Here is a 12,345-nt window from a genome sequence, read left to right on the forward strand (position 1 = left end):
TCCTCATGCCTTCCCCCGTTCCTTTTAGGAAACTCACCCCTTTTCCAGGACTGGCCAGCCGTCCAACCAGGGCCCACCCCTAACGAGAATGGAGGGGTCCCTGGGGCTTGTGAAGCCTGGCAAGGAGTTAGAAATTTATCCCGCGCTGGTGTCAATGGGGGGACCGTCGGGAAACCGGCAGGCTTTAGGAAAAGGCTCCCCTGTGCTGATTGTCGCGGCTTGGCGTTTATTCCCATGGGTGCTTTGTGCCCGGGGCGGGCCCCTCCCAGCTGACCGAGGCCGGGTCTGCAGGTTCCCGCGCCCGCAGAGCTCCCGCGCGCCCCCGCGTGGCTGCAGACGGCAGCGCCGCTTCGGGAGCGGGTTTTGCAGGAGGAGGGGGCCCGAGGGGGAGCCGCAGGGGCAGGGGGCCGGTTATGGGACCGGCTCGCCGGGGGCCCTGGACCTGGGCTGCGAGGCTTATTACCAGCACCATAACAGCCAAGCAGGGGCTGGCGCTGCCGGGGACAGTGGCATGCAGCCTCTGGCCTGGGATAAGCTGGGGAGGCAGGGTCCGTCCGCGACCGGCAGAGCATCACAGAGAGACAGCCGGCCCAGGGCCTGCGGGCAGCTCCCGGAGGCTTCCTGGAAGAGCAAGCAGCACGCGTTGGTCTGGGAGAGGATGGGGCAGGCTGAGGGCGGGTCTGGTGGGACAGGTGAAGCAGCGTTGCAGCTGGACTGGGAGGGAGGGGTCGTGGGAAACAGGCTGGTGGGCTGGGGGAGGGGGGCGGCAGGCAGTGGAAGGGGGCAGCCCTACCAGGCTGCGCTGAGAAGGGCCTGTGTAGGGATTCCTGGGAGGGCACAGGTGCGGGACAGGTGTGGACATGGGGGTGGCATGATGATGTGAGGCTTCAGACCCTTCTCCCAGGGCTGGAAGGGGAGGGGTGGGCACTGTCCCAGACCTGGCTGGCAGTGTGCGGATCCCAGGAGGCAGAAGAGCTTTCCCTAGTCTTCTGCCTGCTTTTCTGGCTGGGGAAGGAGGACTCTGTAAAGTCAGGGCAAGGACTGCGTCCATTCCACAATGTGCCTTTAACTGGCCACATGTACTTTCAACACTACCTTTAGAGGAAAGAAACGGGCCCAGGGACTGGCCCCAGTGGCTCATGCCTGTAATCCCAGCTTTTTGGGAGGCCAAGGCTGGAGGATCGCTTGAGGCCAGGAGTTTGAGACCAGCCTGGGCAACATAGCTTGCTTTTCTTTTTTTAAATTAAAAATTAAAAAATTAGTTGGGCATGGTGGTGCACACCTGTAGTCTCAGCTGCTCAGGAGGCTGAGATGGGAGGATTGCTTGAGCCCAGGAGGCGGAGGCTGCAGTGAGCTGTGATTGCACCACTGCACCCAGCCTGGGCAACACAGTGAGAATCTGTGTAAAAAAAAAAAAAAGAAAAGAAGCTAGCCACAGAAAACAGCCTAGTTCCAAATGGACTTTACCAGGCTGTGATGAAAACTTTGGACCCCCCAGCTCTTAGCAACCTGCTCAGCCCAGCAGATGCTGCACAAGCAGACGATGATTCTGCGAGCTTCTTCCCTACTCTGTGTTCGGTGACCTCACGTTGGTAGCTTGAAATGGGCCACGGTGGGAGTAATGACGCCGCAGAAATGGGTAAGGGCCAACACCAGGGCTTTTTGAGGGGGATCTGGGGAGCTGGTTTGCTGGGACGCCACTGTGGCTACCCCTCTGGGGAAAAGCTGTGTGAAACTATGCAGAGTCACGTGATCTTCGATTTTCCGTGCTTCAATTTCCTTGTGTGTGAGTCTGAATAATGACTTTTTCTGAGTCCCTCTCCTGGTTAATGTGGAGAACAAATGGTTGTGGACTCTAGCGCCATGGAAACCTTATCATGTCCCTGCTTAGTGCTGGGAGACTCGCTTCAAGGACCCAAGCTCCTGAGCACAGAGAGGCAGGCGTTGTGGCTGAAAGTACTCGGGACCAGGACCTTAAAACTGGCATTTACACACCACCAGACACTCTTTGGTCCCCTTGGACAAGTCAGTTAATGCCTCTGGGTTCCAACATCCTCATCGGCATGAGGGGTTCAGGCTGAAGGGTCCTCTGGTCCCCTTCCGGATGTGACATGTGGCATGAATGGTCCTCCCCACCGCACACATCTCCACATTCCTACTTCTTTAAACCCTAAACCTGCTTCTTTCTCTTTCATTGATTTATTTTGTAGAGACAGGGTCTCACTCTTGCCCATGCTGGAGTGCAGTGGTGAGAATAAGGCTCACTGCAACCTCCACCTCCCGGGCTCCAGCGATCCTCCCACCTCTGTCTCCCCACCAGTAGCTGGGATTACAGGCACGCACCACCATGCCCAGCTAATTAAAAAAAAAATTTCCTACAGAGATGGGGTCTAACTATATTGCCAAGGCTGGTCTTGAACTCCTGGGCTCAAGCGATCCTCCTGCGTCGGCCTCTGGAAGCACTGGTATTCCAGGCGGAAGCCACCGCACCTGGCCTCATTCCCCTCTTGACCCATGACAAGCTCTTGGCTTTTCCTGTCTCACCAGCCCCGCCTTCTCAGTGAGTGGTGTGGTCAACATCTCTTCTCAGTCCACTCCTTCTGGCTGGGGGCTTTCATTGAGTCCCATAGCTTGTGTTGACAAGTCTCAAATTTAAATTGCCAGACTAAACTGCATCCCTGGCTGTGGACTCATCTGCACAACCTGTGCCCAGGAAGAGCTGCACGTGGCCGCGTCACCGGCATTGAGGCTGATCACGGCCGAAACAAGTCTCGGCCCCCCGACTCCTGTCCCCAACTGTTTAGCATGTCAGCAAGTGGCTCAGGACCCAAGCATCGGACCCATCTTTCATTTTTCTGTTTTCTTCACCCTCCCACATAATCTGTCCACAAACCTCGAATGTCGTGCCTCTTAAAGGTATTTGGAATCTGCGCACATTGCAGCTTCTCCACCCCTGCCACTGGAATGTCCTGCTGGGCACTGCAGCGACCTCCAAACTGGCCACTTCCTGCTCCCGTTTCTGTCCCCGGCCCAGCAGTGGGAGCCACTCGTTTAATCATCGACCTCAGACCCTGTGTAACCTCAGCTTGGGGCTCCCCGCTGTGCATCCGACAACCTCCTGCCTTGGGGCTGTGGTCAGCTCCTGTTAGAGCTTCGCTCTGTGCCAACCTGCAGGCACACTGGCCTTCTGTCTCATCCCAAACACGCCGAACCTGTCCCACCGCGGGCCTGTCCCTGGCTCTTTCCCCTGCCTGGCGTGTCTGGCTTCTTCTCGTCATGCTGGTCTCTCCCTAAATCCACTTTCTCAGAGAGGCCATTCCAGGCCAGGCAAATGAAAAGTTCAACGCGTGCCTCGTCCCTGCCTGTGGCCGTCTCTTATCTGCCATCACAAGCATCTGAGCACTCTGTGTGTGGATTCATTTGCTTTTGCATTCTCTGCTTTCTTGTACCTTTAAATGACAGGTCCCAGACTCCAGGGCCTGGACTGTCTTGTTCGCTGCATATCCTGAGCCCAGACCAGAGCCTGGCATGGAGCTGGCTCCCATTACATATTTTCGGGATGAATGAATGACTTTCTTCTGCTTGGCCTAGGAGGCCGTGGCTGCACAGACAGACAAGGGAGCACTGTCCTTGGAGGCTCCTGGGGAGTTCCAGGAACATAGCCCCGGAGCTCTCCTCCCAAACGCACCCCACACATGTCCTTGGAGGCCGGCTCCCAGTGAGTTCCAGGAATATAGCCCTGGCACTCTCCTACCAAACACACTTCATGCGTGTCCTAGGAGGCTCTTGGAGAGTTCCAGGAACACAGCCCTAGAGCTCTCCTCCCAAATGCACCCCATGCGACAGTTTCTGAGCTATCCCAGTGGAGCACAGAGATGGCAGGAAGGAGGGGAGGCAGCAGCTCTGGCCAGAGGCTGAGGGAGTTCTGGCTTTTGGGGGAGGGTGGGAATTCTGGCCTCTGGTCCGGGTGGTCTGCTCTGGAAAGGCCTCCTCCAAGCCCAGAGCAGAGAGGCTGGAAGGGTCAGCCTCGGGATCTCAGGGGTGATCGCCTCTCTGTGGCAGCCAGGTCAGTGGGAGTCACCTGCTTGGCGGGGCCTGGCAGCTGTGTTCTGGCTGCCTTAGGACTGTAGCCAGGACATCAGAGTGGAGGGTCAGGGAGCGTGGGGCCACCCTCCCACCTCTGCCTTCTGGGTCTCTGACCTTGAGCCATGGGGTGTTATGCGACCTCAGACAGAAGAATCGTGGTCCCCAGCAGACCCATCACGAGGAGGGGCCTGCTGCTGGGCAGGAGAGCAGATCTCCCCTCGGACAGGAGAGTAGGCCTTCCATCAGGCAGAAGAGCAGACTCTAAGGAAAGCCAGAGGACCCGTGAGGGAGAGAGGGATGGCTCCTCACCCCAGCTCCTCCACAGTAAACTCGGGGTCCTCTGGTGGTCCCCACGAGCCCCTACTTCCCCTTTCACCGCCCCCTTGGTCCCACGGCCTTTCACAGCCCTGCTCAGTGGGGCCCACCCCTCTCCAGCTAGGTCCCCACCAGGGTCCCCACCTTGTCAGTTTCCAGGTGACCTTTGTCCCCAAGATGGGGCAGGTTCGGGTGGGGAGGTGTGTGTGTGGGAGGCTGATACAGGAAGATTCCAGAAAAGAGGCCCTCAGGTTGCTGTGGTGGGGAGTGAGGAGTGGGGATCCAGCAGCCAGGAGGTGGGCTCTGCATAGCAGGCTCGCCTGGGCCACCCTCACTCCCTCCGTCCCCTTCTTGAGCGAGGCTGCCCACTCCTCCCCCTCGCCCTCTCGTGCCACCCGAGATGCATGAGGTGCTCGTGAGAGGTCACGTGTTGTGGGAATGTGAGGGATTCCGGTGTTCCCAAAGCCAGGGGAGGCGGCCCCACTCGGGGCTCGGGGGTGTCCTGGCCACAGGCATGCAGGCACCCACGTGTGCACACATGTACACACCAGAGCAGGCGGGGATTTGGGGCACCCTGCCCTTACCTGTGTGCAGCATGGGCAGCAGGACAGCCGGGTGCCCATCGTTGGCCTCGGGTATGATGCCCAGCAGCCGGCACATGAGCTCGTACACGTGGACGCTCTCAAAGGGCTCCACCTCCAGGCCCGCCCTGAAGCTGGGGCCCACAGCGCGGAAGATGGTCTTCATGTCCATGTCCTTGTTGTCAAAGCCGTGCTCCCCATTGTTGAACTGGACGTTAATTCTCTGCCGGGGAGCGGGCAAGGGTCCTGGGTCCTTGCTGGGAGCAACAGACCCTCTCCGTCTACCCTATGCACCCTATGAACACCCCCTTAGGAAGGAGTACCAACGTGGGGGCTGGAGGGGTTCCAAGACTCAGTTTCCCTGAATTCTGAGCCTCCAAAGATCAGTCACCCTAAAGAGTGAAGTTCAGGGAAGGTCCAGTGAAATGAACGGAGACCAGACCCTGAGTAAATGGGAGTGGAGTGGGCAGCTCCAGGCTCTGGGCCCTGCCTCCTGTGCGGTGTTGAACGCTGGTTCCCATCGGTCACTTCCTTTCCGGGGATGTCTGCTCCCTAATCTGTGCTTCGCTTCCGGCTCAGCATCCCTGTGCTCTCTGCTGAGGGGAGGTTGGGCTCCTGACTCTTTCCTGCCTCTTCCATGTCACCCTTGGGGCTGGACTTCTACACTTTACCCTGGACACGTAGGACCACACACACACACACACCACACACACACACACAACACACAACACAACAACACCACACACACCACACACACACCAACACACACACCACACACCACACACACACACACCACACACACACACGGATGTGCGCACACACACACATGCCTATCACACAGTGCCTGGACATGATGGGTACAGATGTGCACACACACTCCCACTGCCTGGTGCCTGAATGTGGAGGGCACACACAGATGTGCACACACACACTACTGCATAGTGAAGGATGTGTCCCTTCGGTGCTCACACTCCTCAAACTGGGGACCAGCTAGAAATAGGGAGTGCCTCTATAGAGACGGAAGGAGAGGCCACATGCAGTGGCTTACCCCTGTAATTCCAGCACTTTGGGAGGCCCAGGCAGGAGGATTGCTTCAGCCCAGGAGTTTGAGACCAGCCTGGGCAACATGCAAAACACTGTCTCTACAAAAAAATACAAAAGTCAGCTGGGTGTGGTGGCTCACACCTGAATCCCATAACTTTGGGAGGCTGAGGTGGGTGGATCACCTGAGGCCAGAAGTTCGAGACCAGCCTGGCCAACATGGTGAAACCCTGTCTCCAGTAAAAATACAAAAAATTAGTCAGGCATGGTGGCAGGCGCCTGTAATCCCAGCTACTCAGGGGGCTGAGGCAGGAGAATCGCTTGAACCCGGGAGGTGGAGGATGCAGTGAGCCAAGATTGCACCATTGCCCTCCAGCCTGGATGACAAGAGTGAAACTCTGTCTCAAACGAAACAAAACAAAACACACACAAAAATTAGCCAGGCATGGTGGCGTGCACCTGTGGTCTCAGCTACTCAGGAGGCTGAGGTGGAAGGAATGCTTGAGCCTGGGAGTTGAAGGCTGCAGTGAGCTGAGATCCTGCTATTGCACTCCAGCCTGGGCAACAGAGCAAGACCCTGGTCTCAAAAGAAAAAAGAAAAAAAGAAAAAAAAGAGAAAAAAGGAGACCTAGAGCCTGGGGAGGGAGCCTCTGGAGGTGGTGCCTCCAGCAGGTGACTCACCCCGTGGATGACGTAGCCAAGGTCGCTGTACATCAGCAGGGGTGTGACCCTGGGGTTGCTGGCGTAGTGGAAGGCCTCGGGGAACGTCTTCTTCTTGTAGACGTGGAGCTTGGGGTGGGCGTCCTTGAGCGCATCGTACACCTTCTCCAGCCTCCCTTCTTTAGGGAGCAGCATCCCGTTTGGTCCGTAGTCCAGGAGCTCAAACTCGATGTCCTGGAAGGTGAAGTTGGGGAACTTGTGGAATTCGACCAGGTCACCAGCCTGCTTGTCCACGGTCGTCATGCCATGGTCAGATGTGATGATCAGGTTGAGGCGGTCTGTGAGGTGGTTGCGCGCGATGCTCTCCCGGAGGTAGCCCACGGTCCGATCCACCTGCCGCACCATCTCCCTCCTCTCCGGGGACTCAGGGCCGTACTTGTGGCCCGTGGAGTCTGGCTCCCCGAAGTAGAGTGTGACCAGATCCAGGTCCTCCTCCGTGAACCACGCCATCACCGTGTCGATGTTCGCTCTCCACTCTGTCTCATTTTTGTAGTTGTGTGCGATGCCTTCTTTCCGGCTCCGTGTCACGGCCACCCCTTGGTAGGTGACGTTCCCGCCTGGGTAGAAGAAGGAGCCAGCCCTCAGGCCCTGCCAGACAAGGCAGTGTGAAAGACAGGACTCTTCAGTGGGTCGCCCCTTGTCCCATGCCTGTGAACACATTTGTCCCCCACCTACCTACTTTCTGTTCCACCCACCCATCCCTGCTCCTAGCTGCAGCTTCGGGGCGTTTAATTTCTAAAACATCCCTGATCTCATGTTCTATGGGGGTAAAACCTGATTTTATAGAGGAAACGACAGGTGCCCACTGGACTTGAGCACTAAACGAGACATCAGTATAAAGATGTTCCCAGAGGCCGGGTGTGGTGGCTCACGCCTGTAATCCCAGCACTTTGGTAGGCCGAGGCGAGTGGATCACGAGGTCAGGAGATTGAGACCATCCTGGCTAACACGGTGAAACCCCGTCTCTACTGAAAATACAAAAAAATTAGCCCAGCCTGGTGGCAGGCGCCTGTAGTGCCAGTTACTTGGGAGGCTGAGGCAGGAGAATGGCGTAAACCCGGGAGGCGGAGTGTGCAGTGAGCGGAGATCGTGCCACTGCGCTCCAGCCTGGGTGACAGAGCGAGACTCCATCACAAAAAAAGAAAAAAAAGTTCCCAGATAGGCAGTGTCTGCCTCATCATTGGGCTGAGATGCCTGCTTCGAGGCCACACTGCCCAGAAAGCATCTCCTTCTGAACCTCAGTCTGGCCTGCCTTGCTGGGCTCTGGTCCAGGCGTGAGTCTGTCTGTCTGTCCACCTGTGTCCCATCCACCTGCCCCTCCAGCCTTCTGCCTGGCCGCCTATCTGCCCCTAACTCGACTGCTGCTTTATTTAGAATTTGTGTGTCCCCCCCGGCCGTCTGTCCACCCTACCTGCCCGTCCACTCTCCCAGGATATTCTTTCATTGGATCAAGCGCCTTGAGATGCCAGGGTCTCTACCTTGGCTTCCTGCTCACAAGCCCATGGAAGGAGCCCTGAGTGTGTCTATGGATCCTTCTGGAGCGAGGGAACCCTGGCTTGAGTGGATACCTTGGCTCTGGGGTGGGCGTGGGCTCTGACATTTATTCCAGCCTCATCTTGGAAACCTCCACTGACTTTGTTTCCTGAAAGCCTCGCCTCTGGGCCAGGAAGCCCCCAGAGCATTGCAAACTGGGGGCGGGGTTCCTGGGTCAATACTGTAACCCACCTCTCGTTTTATCTTTGGCCCTTTAGAATTTAGCTGTTCAGCTCTGACAGGGATGTGGAAAGGGAGAAAGTTGTGTAATTGTTAAACGCTTTCTTGTTGAGTCACAGTGATCTTCCCTGTCCAACCCTCACCCCCAATGCTGCAGGGCCCAAGGGTGCAGTTCTCCCTCCGACTAGGGGGACAGAGCAATTCCTCTTGCTCCCAAGGCCCCCCGGGGAGGACCGGGCAGGGCTGTGTCCATGGGCCGAGCTGGACGTAGCTCACTGGTTAGTCCTCGCCAGCACCCACCACCTGCCCCTTTTGGGGCCCTACTTCACACCCTTCTGTGCCAGAGTAGGCCAGGAGCCCCCAGACCTTGGAGTGGGGAAGGAACCTGCCGTTGATCTCACATGGTTCCAAGCCTCGCCTGGGCCTAGGTGCCCCCGTGCTCTGCAATGTCAGTATGGGCTGGGGGTGACATTACCTGCCTCTGGGCCGTGATCCAGATGGGCACGCTGCCATTGTCCCACCACCTCTGTATGCCCAGCGTGGCATGGTAGGGCAGCTTCACCTTGCTGGTGGTGTTGTAATACATGTTGTGAACGACCCCGTGGTTCTCGATATATTTGCCTGAGGGAGGAAGAGGTGCAGAGGGCGGCGGGATGGACCCGGGTCACAGCGAAGGCCGGACCCAGGGCTGGAAGAGGCAAAGTCAAAACAGCCCAGGTTTCCCTGTGTGCTGGGTGGGGAGTGGGCCTGGGGCAGGGCTGGGGGGAGCAGACTTCCTCCTGCACTGCCCCGTGGGAGCCAAGGTTCAACGTTATGTCCGAGACAAATAGACACGTGTTCTTTGACCTATTTTAGCAATTGCACTTCCACTTTCCAGCTGTTTGTCCCGCAGCTGGACGGGCACATAGGCACGTATGCACGTGCAAGGATCCTGGTGGCAGCCTTGTTTGCTTTAGCAAAAGATTGAGGGTGACCTCCACGGCCATCAGGAAGGCACTCATTAAATAAATGATGGCCCAGCCATCAGACGAGATCCCAGGCAGGAATTTCAGTGAACCACGGGGAGCTCCAGGAGATTTTTCGAATTTCTTTTCGTACAGGAAACACGTGCACATGGTACTAAGTCCAAAAGGTGCAAAAGGAGAGATGATGTGGAGAAGGTCCCTCCCGTCCTCATCTGCGATACAGAGAGTGAAAGAGGCGCTGCGCGGATGGGAGAACCGCACACCTCCATTTGCGGTTAGAAGGGGCAGAAAGGCTGGTGTGGGGATGAGCTGCCTGTGTTGGGGTGAATGGTGTCCCACCACATTCATGCTCACTTGGAACGTTAGAACGTGGCCTTATTTAGAAATAGGGTCTTTGCAGATGTGATTAACTAGGGTAAGGGGATGTATACCAGAGAAGTGTGGACCCTAAATTCAGCGACTGGTGTCCTTGTGAGAAGAGGAAAGTTTGAATACAGACACACACAGCGGAGAGGCCCTGGGGGGACGTGGGGAGAGGTCGGAGTGATGCTGTCACCAGCCCAGGAATGCCAAGGATTGCTGAGGCCCCAGGAGCCAGAAGAGGTGAGGAGGGAGCCTCTGCTAGAGCCTTCCGGGTGGGTGCAGCCCTGCAATGCCCTGGTTTTGGCCTTGTGGCCTCCAGAAGCATGCGGATCCGCTTCTGTGGGTTTAAGCCACAGTCTGCAGTTCTTTGTTGCAGGGGCCCTGGGACACCCACGCAGGGTCTTTGGAGGATGACCCAGGTTTGGGAGGTGGCCGAGCCCCTAGGGAGGGCCAGTTGCTTTTCAACTCTCTAATGCCTTTTTTGTGGTACTTGACTTTTTATTATTTTATTATTGTTTATTTTTTTGACACAGGGTCTTGCTCTGTCACCCAGGCTGGATTGCAGCAGTGTGATCGCAGCTCACTGCAGCCTCTACCTCCCGGACTCCAGCAATCCTCCTGCCTCGGCCTCCTATATATATATATTTTATATGCAGTCTTGCTTTGCCACCCAGGCTGGAGTGCAGTGGCACGATCTCAGCTCACTGCAACTTCCACCTCCTGGGTTCATGCAATTCTCCTGTCTCAGCCTCCCAAGTAGCTGGGATTACAGGCATGCGCCACCATGCCTGGCTAATGTTTGTATTTTTAGTAGAGACGGGGTTTCGCCATGTTGGCCAGGCTGGTCTCGAACTCCTGACCTCCAGTGATCTGCCCGCCTCGGCCTCCCAAAGTGCTGGGATTACAGGCGTGGGCCACTGCGCCTGGCCCCATATTTGGCTTTCTAAAAACCTATCTCTGTATTGTCTACAGCCTGGGCAGATCTGTCAGGGAGGTGTTAGGTGGGAGATGGAAAGGATGGAAGGGAGAGGGAGAGGCTGACACAGCCAGCTGGAGGGGCGGGCAGGGGAGGGGAGCCGTAGGAGCCAGCTGGGAGCCCGCCACACTCCCCTCCTCCCGAAGCCTTCTGGGGTTGCTGCCCTGGCTGTGGCCACGGGTTTAAGGACCTCCCTGGTCATTTTTCTTTGTCCCCGATCTGTTGCTACCAACGGTGAGGATTCCTAATGTTCCCCTTGGCTGTGTCCTATGCATGGAGCAAGGACCTCTCCCCTTTATCCTGCACGACAGGGCTCTGTGCCACCTGGTTTCTCAGGCCCTCCCACCCCCAGGCCCCATCCCGGGGCAGTACTCACCGGTGACCAGGGTGAAGTGGCAGGGGCTGGTCATGGTGACAAAGGCGGGGGTCATGTAGCGTGCCTTCACCCTGTCTCGGGCCATGGCGTCCAGGTTGGGGGTGTCCACGTCCTGGTCGTAGTTCCAGCGGAAGCCGTCGAAGGACACCAGGAGCAGCTTGTTCCGGGAGCCCTGACTTTGTACCGGTGCCCCGGCCCCGGGAGCCAGGAGCGTGGCCAGAGCCACAGTGAGGAGGACGGCCGGGCCTCTCATGCTGGGCCTTCCAGATGGACAGGCACACAGGGTCCACGGGGCTGGCTCCTGCCGAGGAGGGCAAAGTCCGAGGGTCACCCGGGCTGATCTCATCCCGTGCGTCTTTGGAATGTGGTTGTGCACATCCCCGGGTCGTACCTCGGGAGTGGGCTCCCCAGCCGTGTCAGTGCCACCCCTCGTCCCAGCCTCACGTGTGTGGGGTGGCATCAACTTGAGCATCTGCCTTTATTGCCAGCCGCACCCTCGGGGCTCCAGGCTGCTCCCCTCCCTCCCCAGAGTGGGGACAGTGACCCAGGGCTCACAGCACAGCAGGAGCCCATTCCACCGGTGGTCCCTCTGTCCCAGCTCACCCTGACCCCAGGGGACCCAGGTGAGGGTGGGGTGGGACCCCCTCTCCAGGCCTTTAGCGGTGCATGGGCCTCAGGCCTGCCTGGGCGAGGGCCTGTGGGGTGGGCTTCCCATGGTCAGGGCCAGGACCAAGCCTGGGTCACAGCATGGCCTTGTCCGGGGGGAACCCCAGACTGGGTGCTTCTTCTTCTCCTGGTCCTGTTAAGGGGCTCCCTGAGCGTGGTGAGCAGACCGGGAACCCGATGGCTCCAGAGCAGCATCCTGCGTGCCTTCCTTCTTGGGGTGCTTCCTTCTTGGGGTGCTTCCTTCTTGGGAATTTCAGAGGGGGCCTGGGGCTCGGGCTTTCTTGCTTGATGGACTTTTTGACAACAAGGGGTCAGAAGAGGGGGACTCCCTTGTTACCATGGGCACATGAGGGGTGGGAGAGGAACCCCTGGATTCAGCGTGTGGTTCTCCCTCCCTCTCTGCCATCTCTCCTTCCCCTTCTCTTATTTTCTCTCTCTTTCTCTGTCTCTCTCCCTCTTTCCTTCTCTGTATGTCTCTGTCTCAGTACTTATTAAGCACGTTCTGTGTGCCGGGCATGATTCTAGGTTCTGGGGACACAGAAG

General features: G+C 57.6%; 1 protein-coding gene across 1 annotated transcript; it reads right to left on the minus strand.

Annotated features, from left to right (window-relative positions):
- Positions 1–203: 203 nt before the first annotated feature.
- Positions 204–11,610, minus strand: ENPP7 (ectonucleotide pyrophosphatase/phosphodiesterase 7). Its single transcript, XM_003278439.2, has 6 exons — positions 11,137–11,610; positions 8,932–9,077; positions 6,705–7,331; positions 4,986–5,205; positions 4,201–4,347; positions 204–621 (listed from the first exon to the last, which is right to left on the minus strand). The coding sequence occupies exons 1-5, from the start codon at positions 11,606–11,608 to the stop codon at positions 4,217–4,219; spliced, it is 1,596 nt and encodes a 531-aa protein (XP_003278487.2). The 5' UTR covers positions 11,609–11,610; the 3' UTR covers positions 204–621; positions 4,201–4,216.
- Positions 11,611–12,345: the final 735 nt, after the last annotated feature.

Source organism: Nomascus leucogenys, chromosome 14 (genome assembly GCF_006542625.1).
Source record: "Nomascus leucogenys isolate Asia chromosome 14, Asia_NLE_v1, whole genome shotgun sequence".
NCBI classification, from domain to species: Eukaryota; Metazoa; Chordata; class Mammalia; order Primates; family Hylobatidae; genus Nomascus; species Nomascus leucogenys.

What these genes read in the sequence shown, in the direction of transcription:
- ENPP7 (XM_003278439.2), bottom strand. Translation starts at nt 11,608, where the DNA reads ATGCTCAAGTTGATGCCACCCCACACACGTGAGGCTGGGACGAGGGGT. An exon ending in CCACTTCACCCTGGTCACCG is followed by an intron (nt 9,078 to 11,136) that starts GTGAGTACTGCC and finishes TTCCTCCCTCAG; the next exon opens with GCAAATATATCGAGAACCAC. An exon ending in TTGGCTACGTCATCCACGGG is followed by an intron (nt 5,206 to 6,704) that starts GTGAGTCACCTG and finishes GCTCCCCGGCAG; the next exon opens with AGAATTAACGTCCAGTTCAA.